Source organism: Emydura macquarii, unplaced genomic scaffold (assembly GCF_026122565.2).
Source record: "Emydura macquarii macquarii isolate MOO-44397 ecotype Brisbane River unplaced genomic scaffold, CSIRO-AGI_Emac_v2 contig_2297, whole genome shotgun sequence".
NCBI classification, from domain to species: Eukaryota; Metazoa; Chordata; order Testudines; family Chelidae; genus Emydura; species Emydura macquarii.
This window is the reverse complement of record NW_027132434.1, coordinates 2617513-2630795: the sequence shown is the minus strand read 5'-3', so window position 1 is coordinate 2630795 and position 13283 is coordinate 2617513. Positions and strand designations below refer to the sequence as shown.

Sequence of the window (13283 nt, the reverse complement as noted above, 5' to 3'; positions counted from 1 at the left end):
AAAATGATTATTTCATTTTTGTCATCAGAAAGTCTCCAGTTAATTATACTGATGTCTTTGTAAGGGACGTCATTAAACCTCAGTGTCTCAGTGAAGATTACTTCCCTAAATAATTTTACTTACTTTAATTACTTCCCTAAATAAAGCAGTCTGCAACAAATTAACTGAGTGACTCACATTAAGTCCACAAGCATCACATTGAAAATGTATCTTTACAAACTTCAGCTGACCCTCTACTTGTTTTGCACGCAAAATTTACATGGGGGGGGGGGTCTATGTGCAAAATCACTTCGAGATCTGGTCCATGTGCCCATTTATACAACAGCACTATAAAAGTGTGAAGATGTAGACTCCTGATCAAAATGCTGTTGACGATATTAGCAAACAGGAGTGTTTACAGGAAATGTTCAAATGGCAAAGTGAGTGGCCCTAAAATTTTAAGAAATACAGCCATGTTCAGTTCTAAACAAAGGGCTAAAATTGGGACAGGGACTGTCACTTTGTACAGTGCCTTGCACAATGGGACCTTGACCAGACTGGCTATTAGTTGCTTCCACAACATAAATATTTACTAATGATACTAACTTGTCCTCAGTTCACGTATGTAGCCCCTATTCACATAAATGGGAGTTACACATACAGCTTGAGGATAATAGCGCACCTGGATTAGTATTTTAATGTGTCCCTTAAGAATGTATAATGTTGACTGGGGTATTTTGCCTATTTACTAAGTGTCATTGATTAGTTGCAACAACAAGCAGCTTTCTGACTGAATTATAGGTGAAGTGTGATGAGCCCTGCCGACAGGGCCAGCAAGTTAGTCATTGTAACGTTCAGTGTACATTAAAAGGCCCCCGCTCATCTCACACTATTATCACTCCGTGGAGGTCAGTGGAGTTAGGTTGCTGAAGGATCAGAATCAAGCCTCAGAATTCTAGAGGAGAAATTTGCATTTAAACTGGCCACATTTAGAATGAACACGAGTGATTGGAAAGAGCAAAAGAGCAAAATCAACAGGGTGTCAAAACGCAGAACTGGACACAACACATAAAACATGTCCAGAGGCAAAGGCTGAGGGCTAATTTCTGTCTCCCCTTACATCAACCACAAGACGTAAGTGGGGAGCAGAACTGTAGAAGCAAAGTGGAGATTCCTCCAACCCCTTCTGCCTGAGTAAAATGAAAATAAACTTTGCAAGAGTATAAAATCCACCAAATTAAGGATGTGAGGAAAATAGATTCAGACCTTGAATATAAAAAATATATTGAGGGGAGGTGTATAGGCCTGACTGCTAGCTCTTTTTATCTACCACCCGTCTCCTTCTCCATCCAGCAGAGAAAAGTAGGTCCTTCCCACTTATGTGAAACATAATTACTTCTTATATTCATCACAAAATATGCAATTATTCCTTTTCCATTATTGCAGGAGGCACTCAGAGGCTACGTAGCCAATTCAGCATTACATGCTACCTTAAAAGAAAAAATGTGCCCATTGAAAGAGACACTTTTCTGCTTTCTGGTTTTGCCGTTTCTGGTAATGATGAGTGTTTGCAATTTCCCAGATTTTAGAAATATGAATTTTGCAGTCAACCTTCTATTGTCTTTTTTTAAAAACTTAAATTTCCATTTTTTGTTTTGTTTTGGTAGGGGGGATATTGTAATTCTGAATCAGTTCAATGTCTCTTGAATCCTTGTAAAAGAATACTACTTGGCTGGCTTCCAAATTGAAACTCTTTAATAAATAAAGAGTTCTCCAGTAATTTTTAAGTTTCTCTGAACCATGAATAAGAGTGGGCTGCAAACCCTATATGGATTTCAGCTCAGGGGGAAGAAAGCCTGAAATGTGGCCTTACACAATAAAGTAATTTAGCTCTTTATACATCTTCAAGATTAAATCTTGTGTCCCAGTCCTGCAACTGATAGCACATGGGCAGATTGCTGTGCCACATGTAGTCACACTGAAGTCAATAGTCACAACAGTCTGCCAGAACACTTGGCTACGTCTATTCTTGGACGTAGGGGTGTGATACCCAGCTAACGTAGACATTCTCTTTATAGCTCTCACTGAGAGAGCACACTAAAAACTGTAGTGTAGTGGCGGTAGCACAGGGCAGCAGTGAGGGGTGGCATGGGATTGCTGCCTTCAGTACAAACTGTCTGGACCCCATGAGTAGGTACTTGGGGAAGCTAGGTCAGGCTGCCACTCACTGCTGTGTATGCTACCAAGGCTACACTACTATTTTTAGCACACTAGCTCAATGAGAGCTAATGCAAGTATGGCTACACAAGCTGGGAATCACACCACTAGCTCTAAGTGTAGACGTAGCCAATCAGTTGCAGAACTGGAGTCTTCCAGAATAAAGCAGTTTTTAAGCACTTTAAAAAAATGTAGGGTTCAGTTGGTGCAACCTTTGTTCACATTAATTGCAGTTACATAAGTAATCCCACTGAAGACGATGGAACTTCTCATGCTGTGTAACATTTATTCATCCCAGGACTGCAGAATCAGACTCACTGATCATAAATCCAGAGATAAACAGTGTAAATATTGGGTGGGGGAAGGGTTAAATCCTAAATAAAAATATTGTTAATTCAAAATCTTTTATGGACATATCTACAGTATAACAGCCATCTAACTCCTGCAATATCTGATAACATACTATGAAACTTTCTTGCAAACAAGTGGGAAAAAATAGTTGTTCGTACCTATGTAACGCAAAGGATAGGCAAAGAACTGAAAAAAGAGTGCAGAGATAAAGAACAAGGCTAATGGAGGCAGAGTTATTGGACCAGATTTATCCCTGGTGCAAATCCATTATTTAATCAGTTATGAATTTGCCCCATCACTTTACTCTCCCCTCCCATTTACGGACCTTCAGCATGGGCTGTACAAACCCACCTGGAACCCTGGTCTCACTGCTCCAGTAAGCAAGCTAACTAGATTCCAGCTAGCTCAGTAAGTCCACCCAGGCAGCAATCACACCCTGTGATTGCAGTATAGACATGCCCTAAGAGACATATTTTCTTTTGGAGAAAATGGGGTTGCTTGTAGAGTTTACAACTGGGCCCACATTCTCCCACCGTTCTGCAAGGAGCACTCCCATTTACTTCAATGGGAAATGGTCACAAAAGAATAGTAATAGCATCTTCACATATAGTAGTTGGGGCATTTGATTGTATCCCTTTTCGTGACAGAGGAATCATCCTGTTTAATAAGTCTGGCCACTTTAGAGTCAATGGAACCCACATCCGGTCTCCAACTTGCCACTCAAGTTCTTAAAACTCCAGGCACTTTGAGTTCAATGTTCCCTTTGAAAGAAAGCCAACATTTGCCATATATTACTGGATTTGTCAAAAATAAAGACTTCATCCTGTCTAAAAACAATTCTTGTTTTTTAATTATTTCCTAAGGTGTCAAGTACAACTATTTTAGGGATTTTTGGAAAGACACTGGCTTACATCTGTCATGTTTCAACAGTTTTCAAGAGAAAAGGAAATATGAATATAAACACATTTTGTCACATTAGATAATGTCATAACGAAACAATTCAGAGCTTGCAAACAGAACACTCATACTGCAGCAGTCTGCCAGTTTTTTCAGAAATAATGAGCCTCAGCTGTGAAAGGGTCTTGCTTCATAAGGTATGTAATAAATCATTATCAGAGTGAACCCAGCTCCCATGTTGTTCATTTTGGACTGCAATTATTAACACCGCATGGGATTTCACACAAATGTTTAGGTTTGAAAAAAACAGTTAAATATACTTTTTATTCACGTAAACTTATTACATATTACTAACATTTATTCTAACTACTTGTGAGTTTAAGTACACTTTTGGATACAAACTGAGTAGATAGATAGATAGATAGATAGATAGATAGATAGATATGGTGGTAAAATGTAAGATCAGTTCTGTACTTTTAGTTTAGTTAATTCAGCTTTGCACAATTCTACTTATCCAGTGGACTTATATTTTTGAGAGGCAAGTAAACTAGCATCCATTTTTAAAAAATCATCAATTAATTATCAAAGCAAAAAAGTGAGCCGATTTTGTATCTGTGCTGGTCAATTTTTATGACAGTTTGGCAAGGCTGAGTTCATTTTTGTCAGCAGGAAGATATACATCATAGAACCTTTAGGTGATGACTGATGAGCTAGTTCATAATATTGTAAGAGACAGGATACTCACATGTCCTTGATCATCCAGTTCGTTGTTCGTAAGTTTTAGTTTGTCAAAGCTGATCACTTGCCTCATCCAAGTTTCCCCTGAGGCGGGTGAATCAGGGTGAATATAAACACGAGGAGGTACTGGTGAATCAGCATTCCCAGCCACCATCCATTTAGAGCTATGGTAAACATACCTATAAAAAGAAGCCCAACATCTGTCAGAATGAAATTGGAAATAATTCATCAGGCTGATTCATACTGATATAGCAGGCCTTCGTATATATAGAACACGTCAGTCTACAAATGTTGAGGGACAGTAATTATAACCAGTGGGTCACAATAACCCACCGAGAAGTGATAATTTTGCCAACAGAAAAGAAAAAAAAAAAAGAAAGAGGAAAAAAACAACTTAAAAGAAGTGTATAAAAATGGTTAGGAAATTCAACTGAGATTTGAGGAGAAAGGACAAGTAAGCAATACAAACAGAGACACAGCATTTTGGGGACCCTTGTTCCCCATCACAACTGCACTGTTAAGAACGCTCTAAGAACTGCACTAAGAAACACAGCAGGCTTCTTTGCTGCAAATAACATGTCTAATTCACTTTCATTGCAATGTTCAATTTTCAGTTGCTGCATACAGTTGAGTTACAAAATATTAGCAAAAGTATCTACAATAGGTAAGACCAAATTCTGCTCTCATTTAGAGCCTGATCTAACTCCCATTAAAGCCAATTACAGTCTTTCCACTGACTACCAGTTATGCTGGGATAGATCTATTGATTTCAATGGCATCACTAGGGATGGGCTCCAGTATAACAGAGCAAAATCTGGCCCTTAATTGATACGACATAAACAATTCTTTACATGACTCACTTAGCATGTTATTTTTAACATGAAACAGTCCACAAATAAAACTATTCCAGATACAAGACATCTTGGACAATGAAAAAAGAATGAAATTAAAATGAGATTTCTGAGAGAACCAGATTGATCTTCTTGACAGTACCACAGAAATGTTTAAATAAAAAGACCACATCCTATTATGTTTCTTTAAAAAAAAAAAAAAAAACCAAATAGTCATTCTGCAGTAAAAGTAATTTATCCTTCAGAAAATATCTTAATCTGAATTAATCTATTTTGTAGGACAAGTTTTTTTAAAAAATCCCACTAATTAAAAACCATGTAAATAAATATGTCGATAGACATGCACCCTTTAGAAAAAGAGCAATGCCCTTAACAAAAAAACAAAAAAAGTTCAATTTAATTTTAAGAAACATTTTTCAACACTTTCACCAAGTATGTCTCTTTGTATGATTCTCCTCTTTAAGAGAAAAAAGAATATGCAACATTATCAATAGTGGAAACAAAATTATTCATTAAAGATATGTATTGATGTAAATCATGCCAAGCCATAAATATGAAATGATATATACTTTCTTATGATTCCTTCTTTTGGGGCAATATCCTTTACCTAAATCATGCAGTTAGTTATCTGTTTTAATATTTGTATCTGATTTTTCTTATTGTATTTAATTTGTAAATGAATTAGGTTTTATCATTTTCTTTACCTATTTTAAAGTGTGACCTTTACAAATTGTACTTCTACAAATATATTTAAAATATTTTAAAACAATGCCTAACCTTTCAGATAAAGTTTAATTTTGCTAAGTTTAAATATAATTATCCTGAGCTGTTAAAGTTTTGTCATTTACTTCAATAGGAGCAGGATTGGGCCCAGTGTACAACTGTTTTAGTATCTCTTAGCTATTCAGATGTTTGCAGGCAGTTTGTAGAGTAGCAAGCACAGAATTGGGATGAAAAGAATAATCAGTTAAAAGAATACATCCACTGCATAACAGGCTTGTTTATAGAAAAGTGAAATCAGGTGAAAATAGCACCACCATTTACCAGGAAGATAAAATAAACATAATACTAAATTATTAACAAAAATATGTTTGCCAATCATGAAAATACTGCACTTCATGTACATTTTTGTAACTTGACCTGAATTTGTTGTTTTGGAAAATTAATAGTAAGCAGTGCAAACAGCAAGGACTATTATAAATACATACATATTTAAAATGAAAGAGAAGAATTAATTGTTTAAACTACTAATATCTAATATTAATTTCCTCATTTTAATATCAGAATTTTAATGTTATTCAAGTGCTGACATTTATCTCGCTATCTATAAATATTAGAAACTGCATACTCACAATACTGTGTAAATTTATATTTCTGTTATGACCAGTTGAAAAAGTCTTAATTTGAACCCAATCAGCATTAAGATTTTCCATTTTAATTGAACTACTCTGACCCAGAGAAAATGGTTTTCTTCTCTACTATGATGCAATCCAAAACACAAACAAAAAAACAAAACAAAAAAACCATCCACTAGACAACTACTATACGAATTGTTCTCAGTGTTTATATTGTCACCCTGCTGAAAAATTCTCTATAAGCAAAACTAAAATTGTCAAAAATGTGCCTGTGGAAGAAAGAAATTACTGTTAATGATTTTAAGGTACACAAGAAAAGTAGTTCAGACCTAATGTTGGTATGGTGAGAAAAAAAGTATTCCCTAAGAGTAAGTGTGTTCAGCTTGATCTTCTTTCCCTATTAAGTTTCATAGTTCTACAATTAAACCTATAGTGAATTGGTTTACTGAATTCTTCTAACAATGGGTTGAAATAACCAAAACGATAATATGTAAGGGTCCAATCCTGCTTCCACTGAACCACTTGGTAAAAATCTTCTTTGACTTTAATGGCACATGAGATGAGGCCCTTGATTCATAAAGTTTCTAAACATGCTAATAGTAATTACTGTGGGCCTAAACCTGCAAACATTTAATCAGACCAGTAGTCCTAGAGGAGTGGGACTACTTACTTAGCCTGGGACTGCCCTGGTAAAAGTTTACACAAATATGACCCTGCTTTGAAGTGTTAAAGGTGCAATTACAATAACTGGCCAATCATTACTAAATATATTCTTTAAAATATGAAGTTTCACAGACAGAAATGCCATTAATTAATTCAAATCAAAACCACTAAACCTGTTACCCCTTTTTAATCTGAATCCATAACACAAGGAGTGGCATTTATCATAAATCCATTTGAACCATAATTCAAGAACTTTTAAATGCTTTACGTGTTAATGTAGTGCCACTAGAATACAGTATTTTAATACTTATTCATTCACAGGAAATAACTACAAAGTAACTCAAAATGGATTTATGTAGGCATATACTAGGAACAAAATACATTAAAAATGTCTCTTTGTGGGGCTAAATTGCAGTCTGAAAGCAAAAAACACCTGACTGCTCACCAATAGTACATATACAACATAAGCCAAATGTAGAACGTACTTCAATAAAAACTGCAGTTGTTCTTGGATACTTGGCAAAACAACTTATCTGTATGCTCTGAGATGAAAATAGGAATTTGGAAGAGCATTAAACTCTATATTCTGTTAATATGTATATGATTAAATATTCTCTTCCAACATCCCTATCTGTATGGTTTGCATCCCAAGCTTTGTGTTTTAAAATTACTGTACCTGTATCTTTTGTTATCCACTGGTACAATGTCCATAGCAATGTAATATTGCTGATGTGGGTCTAAACCTGAGATCTTCACTCTCATTGCGGGGAACATCCGCCTGAACATAGAAAAAGGGAGCTCATTTTAATATGAAATGGCCTTGGGAACAGTTGTACAGCAAAAGGAACCAGTTTGTGGGTTCTCTGCCCCCTCCCTAATACACAGAAGTCTGGAGAGTCTTTTTTTTTTATCTTTATGGCCGTGAAATGGTCCACTTGATAGGTCACATCAGAGTACTAAAGTGCATTTTAGCTGAACAATGCTTCATATGTTTTGTGATAAATTTTGAGTGCAAACATCACCACTTCATTTCAGCGTCATTGTTAGATAGTAAGTCATTTTGTTTTGAGACTTAGCTGCATTTTTATGCATATTTTATGCATGTAAAACATGATGTTTTACTAGACATATATTACAGGAGATATATAAGTAACAGCTCTTATAAAGCAAGATCATGACTTGCAGAAATTTTAATTGTCAGTTGAATTCTAACTGACAGCAGCAAATGGTGTGTCACTTATATATCAGCAAATTATACCATTAAGGACCTGGTGATACCAATATAAAACAACAAGAATGCAATTATAAAATGCAATGTGCCATGTTATAACAATATGTTCCTTATTGACACAGGACTTCCTGTCTGCAACATACTAATGGTGAAGGGCATGAGTTGCTCTATGTTTGAAAGGTATAGTAAAACTTCTTTATTGAAAGCAGAAACCAAAGTACAAAGTATGTTTATAAATAAGTTCATAATTTAGTGGTCAAAAATGAATTAACCAATGTGGAGATTTTAGATAAAAATTCATGTTTCAGTCAGTGTATGTTTGACATTTGCCTTTTATATCGAAGTTCATTCTGAAGGGCAAAAATAAGAAACTTTATAGCAACTAGTTCATTTCATATTAATGAAATTAATTACATAAATCCAAATGCCATCTGCCTTAAATTTCATTTTTTTGTTGTTGTTGTTGTTCTAAAACAATTAGAGAAATTAAAAGTCGTTTGTAGAAGGAAAAATATGTTATTTCCATAATTTTCTAAATAAACAGCAGGGTGAAACAGTCTTGGCTAACTGTTCTTACTGTTTTTTCAGTGCACCTGTAAGATAAAAAAGGAAAATCTTTGGACTGGACCGTCAAGACAAATGTTGCTTTGTGCTGGTTAAGACTGCATTTCAATCATTAATAAAGCCTTACTGAAAATGGAGAAGGTAGCATATGGATTCAATAAAATATGTTTTTGTAATTTCTAATAAGTTCAGATACTTTTATACTAGCCAGGTTTTTACCATGTGTATCCACTGGAAAGGGGGGAGAGGGGAGTTTATTTTAGAAGAACACAACATTCATAGACTTCATCCTAATGAACAGGAAACCTAAAACTCCACATGCTCCTGTGCCCATCTAAAATTATTGTGATCTACCTAGCTCATAAATCAATTTGCTTTATCCACTTTGATGTATTTGCAGATTTTAGATTGTGCCTGCCATGTGTATAGTTATTATAAATTAGCTGTCCAAAAGCGCATAAAAAATCTGGCTTCTGCAGCATCAGATTTTGTATTTGATTAACATGGCTGAACAAAGCTATATTATGGGACAATGTGTTTATCCACCTGAAGGAGAGCATATAGCATAAATCAAGAGGCGACTGTTAGGATAGCCTGTCTCATTTGTATTCAGTCTGATCTTCCTTTGTCAACGGACTCCTGAATTAATTGTAGCCATATTAAACTCCTAGAAACTCCAGCTTTTCCCTAGTTCCAAGAAACAACTGGGATACCAAGAAAAAGAAAAATGTGCCTGTTACGCAACTGTAAATTGGACGAGAGACAAGCCAGTTCATACTATTCATTTGTTGTATTTATGGGTGTGCGAGTGAAAAGACTAAGAAACTACCCCTTTCTTCGGGGACCCGCGTACAAAAGCGCTGCCTACGGGAATATGGGCCTGAACTCTTTCGTTTTCCCATCGCGATTTGATTTTTACGGGGTTGTGGCGTCTGATTTTCATTACCCCTAAGCGACTTCTCCCTCTGCTGTACTGCTGCGCCCATCCACAGGTGCGGAACCCGTGCGCTGGCTTTCCGCCTCTCCCCTGAAGTGTGCAGCAAAGCCCAGCGCAGAAGTTGCCCAGCGTTGCCCTAGTGCCTCGCATTTGCCCCGGAAGGGAGGGGGGTGGGTGGGACTGGATGTGTGCGCTCCGCGCCTTTACCTTCCCGCCTTGGTGATGATCATCTCGGTGCCGATCTCATGGAAGCGCTTCCACAACTCGGCTCCCTGCAGATCTACCCGGGGCGCTTGCGGGGTTGGCAGAGGGGAACCGGCCCTAGACCCCTTGGGGGAGCCGCCGGGGGACACTGGCGGAGAACCCCCCAGGAAAGTCTCCTCGCAGCTGCCTGGAAAGAGAGCCGAGAGGAAGGGAAGCAGGAGAGAGGGTGTCAGGCGGAGAGCAACCGATCGGCAGGGCCCGGGATCTCTGCAGCCACAGCTCCCAGGGGCTTTGGAGCTCCTCGCTCTTCCGTAGCCGGAGAAGAGCCTGGGAAGGGGCTGCTGGAGCCAGCCCTTGCCCCAAAAACACAGAGAAAGAGCAAGTCAAAAATCTCCCCCCGCCACCCGCTGCAGCTGAGCGAGAGGAAAGAAGCAGCGTGAGGCCTGGAGCATCTCCCGGGCCTCAGCATCGCGCCCACGCTGTCCCGACCCAGGGCGCGTCATTCCCAGCGTTTACACACAGCGCGGACACGGCTCGCTGGGCAGCTGGGTCCTGGCCCTCCCGTCTCTCCTGGTGCTGGCCCACCGCAGACATCCCTGGCCTGGGCAAGCGTGTGTCCCAGCGCGGGGTGACAAGTCAGCCGGGCTCATCTGCGAGCTTTGGCCGAAGACAGCCCCGGGGGCGCTTTAATGGAACAGACCCGCCCGCTGTGTTTTAAATAGCCGACACAGCCGGTCCTACACGGGGCACTGCCCGGACACCGCCAGGGCTAACCACACACATGCAGCGAGCTCCTGGCACGGATGAGGACAAATAGGTCGTCTTATCTTCCTGCTGCTGGGGCAGACAGAGGCAGGCCGTTTGCTCCGCTTTTGCAAGTGGTGCCTGCCTGGAAATGAAGCGGTGTCGCAACGCTAACTGCACATTTCGTTGGACACGGAGACGTCGGATTTTTACCTCGGCGGGGTTTGTCCTTCTGTCTCTGACACTAATGCAACGGTTTTTTAATCGACATGAATCCCCGTTGTGCCGCCCCTTGGCTCGTTTAAAGTCTAGTGTTCGGGTTAGGGTGTTAACCGCACATCAAATTGTCAAAAAGAGCAGGGAAGGCACTTTTACATTAAAGTTATTGCCCCGCACCAGGACATTGGTTTGCCAGGAACCGAGTGCCTGCAGAAGTTTAATTAACACATCTCCACCCTGAGAGATATTTTATTACCAGATCATTGGAGGAAGGGATTTTCCCCCCATGGTGTTAAAGAGAAAATAATAATTGGAGGGGGGGGGGGGGGGCAGAAGAGTGTTGGATCCGGAGCCAAACAAGCTTCAAAGGGGAGGAGGAGAAAGAAATGAAACTTGAAAAGCTCGGAGTCTGTCGGAAAGAGTCAGCCTCGAAAACAGCGTGGGCAGCCATAGGAAGAAGCCAGGAGCGACTAACCGGGCGCAGGGCGGTTTACAAGGAGCAAAGAGGAGCCACTCCGGAATTAGGCTCGGAAATAAAACCCACCCCCTCCGCCCCCTTCTCCGTGTGAGCGGACACGTTCCACGGGCCCCGGCCGACGCGTGGGGACAGCGGCTGCTTTGACAGCTTTGTGCGGGGCTGGGCGCCCAGCCTTGGTGGGATGGGAGCGGGGAGGAGACTCACCGGCCGGTCCCCGGGCGCCGCAGCTCAGCTCCATCTCGCCGCAGCCCCTGCCCGGCGCCGACACCGGCCCAGCCCGGGGCGGCGAAGGGGCGCTTTCGGCTCCCTCGCTGCTGGAGCCCTTTTCGCAGCCGCTGGCCCCTTCTTCCTCCTCCGCCGCCGGCTCCTCCTGGCCTGCCAGCTTTCGCCGCTTCGGCTGCTTGTGCTGCTGCCTCTCGGCGCCGATCAGCGCCTCCACCGAGAAGGCGTGAGCCTTGAGACTCATCGCGGTGCAGGGCGAGGCTCGCCGCTTCTCTGCCATCCCCGGCGCGCGCGCACCCCCCCTCCCCTACCGCCGCCGCCCCCTAGACCCGGCTCATAGACACACAACTACCCCCCCGCCCCCGGCACAAGCAGCGCCGCGGCGCCCAGCCTGGGGAGCCTGGCTCCCTGCCGCCCTCCCGATCACCCAGGCCAGGGGCGCGGGGCTTTCCGCGCCCTCCTTCTCCAGTCCAAGTGAGCAGCCAAGTGGGTCTAAACTTGTCCTGGTCGCAGAGGCGCTTCGTTCCGCCCCCTCCTGCGCCGAGCTCTGCCTCGTCTGACGGGCCGGAGAGGACTGACATGGGTAACAAACGCTCGGCGGACACAAATTAGGGCTTGTAATTGAAATGTGTTGCCTTGATCTGTCAGCACTTCCCGAGCAGGAGGCCGGTGGGAAAGAACTCGCTCATTAGTGTCAATAAAGTGACTGGCGCTGGGCGGAGCCAGAGAGGGGTGGGAGGGAGGGTTGTGTCAATCAAGCCCTGGACGGGCCAATCAGAAATTGGGGATTATCTCGAGCCGGGTCCTTCTTCCTTACAAGGTTATAAAAGAGCAGGGTGTGGGGGGACCGAGCGTGTTGCTCTGTGACTCCGCGGTTCGCTCCCCTCGTTCCCCCTTCGTGGTATGTCACAGCCCAGCCCCGCCTTCCCGCAGCGAAAGGTGTGAGGCTCCTTCCCTCGAAAGTGACAGCAGCGTAGACAAGTCCGGGTAGAGAATTCAAGAGGCTTTTATAGACCAAAATAGGTTCGTGCCCCTGCCCGGTTACAGCTCACATCAAATAAACTCGGCAATGAGCAGGCACGAAAAACAGGGACCCGTTGCTTTCTCTAGCTTGCAAAGTTCCCTTTTGGGAACACATGCAAGCCTTCGGGGAGGCTCGGCGCTGCATCCATGCCGAACAAGGGCGTGGAAAGACACCGGGTTTTATTAGCGCGGCGGAGTTCGTTTTGTTCTGCTCTGCGCTTTCTCGTGGCCAGGAGCTTTTCGTTCTGTGGTTCAGAACCTGATCACCTGATTTAGACTTAAAACTCCCCTCCAGAAATCTCCTTTGAAATGGAGAAAGCTGTCCCACGGCTTTAAATAGTGTCCATGGTATTCCCTTTCTACAGCAGGTCTTAGTGAGAAAAACCGGGTTTAAAAATATAACGGCGGGCTTTCTAATTATTCCGCTGCTCTGAAAATTGTGACTGTCTTATTCTGCGGTGAGGAAGGATGTTACTTAGGGATTCACTGAATTGTTATTAAAACAGTGGCTGACGTGGGTTTAAGCACAAACACTCAGAGCCTCCGTTAAAATAATCTATTGTAAACTGACGCTATAAAGGAAAAAGAAAAAGGTAATTAAAGGAAGATT

The 13283-nt window shown here is 41.7% G+C and overlaps 1 protein-coding gene and 1 long non-coding RNA gene across 2 annotated transcripts in view; one reads left to right on the top strand and one right to left on the bottom strand.

Moving 5' to 3' along the window:
- The window catches only part of TBX18 (T-box transcription factor 18), a 29672-nt gene extending 17742 nt beyond the window's left edge, over positions 1 to 11930 (bottom strand). The window contains exons 1-4 of the mRNA XM_067560736.1: positions 11633 to 11930; positions 9991 to 10174; positions 7728 to 7829; positions 4190 to 4361 (exon numbers count right to left, since the gene is read on the bottom strand). Coding sequence (XP_067416837.1) covers positions 4190 to 4361; positions 7728 to 7829; positions 9991 to 10174; positions 11633 to 11930 — 756 coding nt within the window. The remainder of the gene's footprint in view (positions 1 to 4189; positions 4362 to 7727; positions 7830 to 9990; positions 10175 to 11632) is intronic.
- LOC137161462 (uncharacterized) lies at positions 8417 to 9821 on the top strand. The gene is made up of 3 exons (XR_010922080.1): positions 8417 to 8462; positions 8871 to 8987; positions 9518 to 9821. It is a non-coding gene; the product is annotated as an uncharacterized lncRNA (long non-coding RNA).
- Positions 11931 to 13283: the final 1353 nt, after the last annotated feature.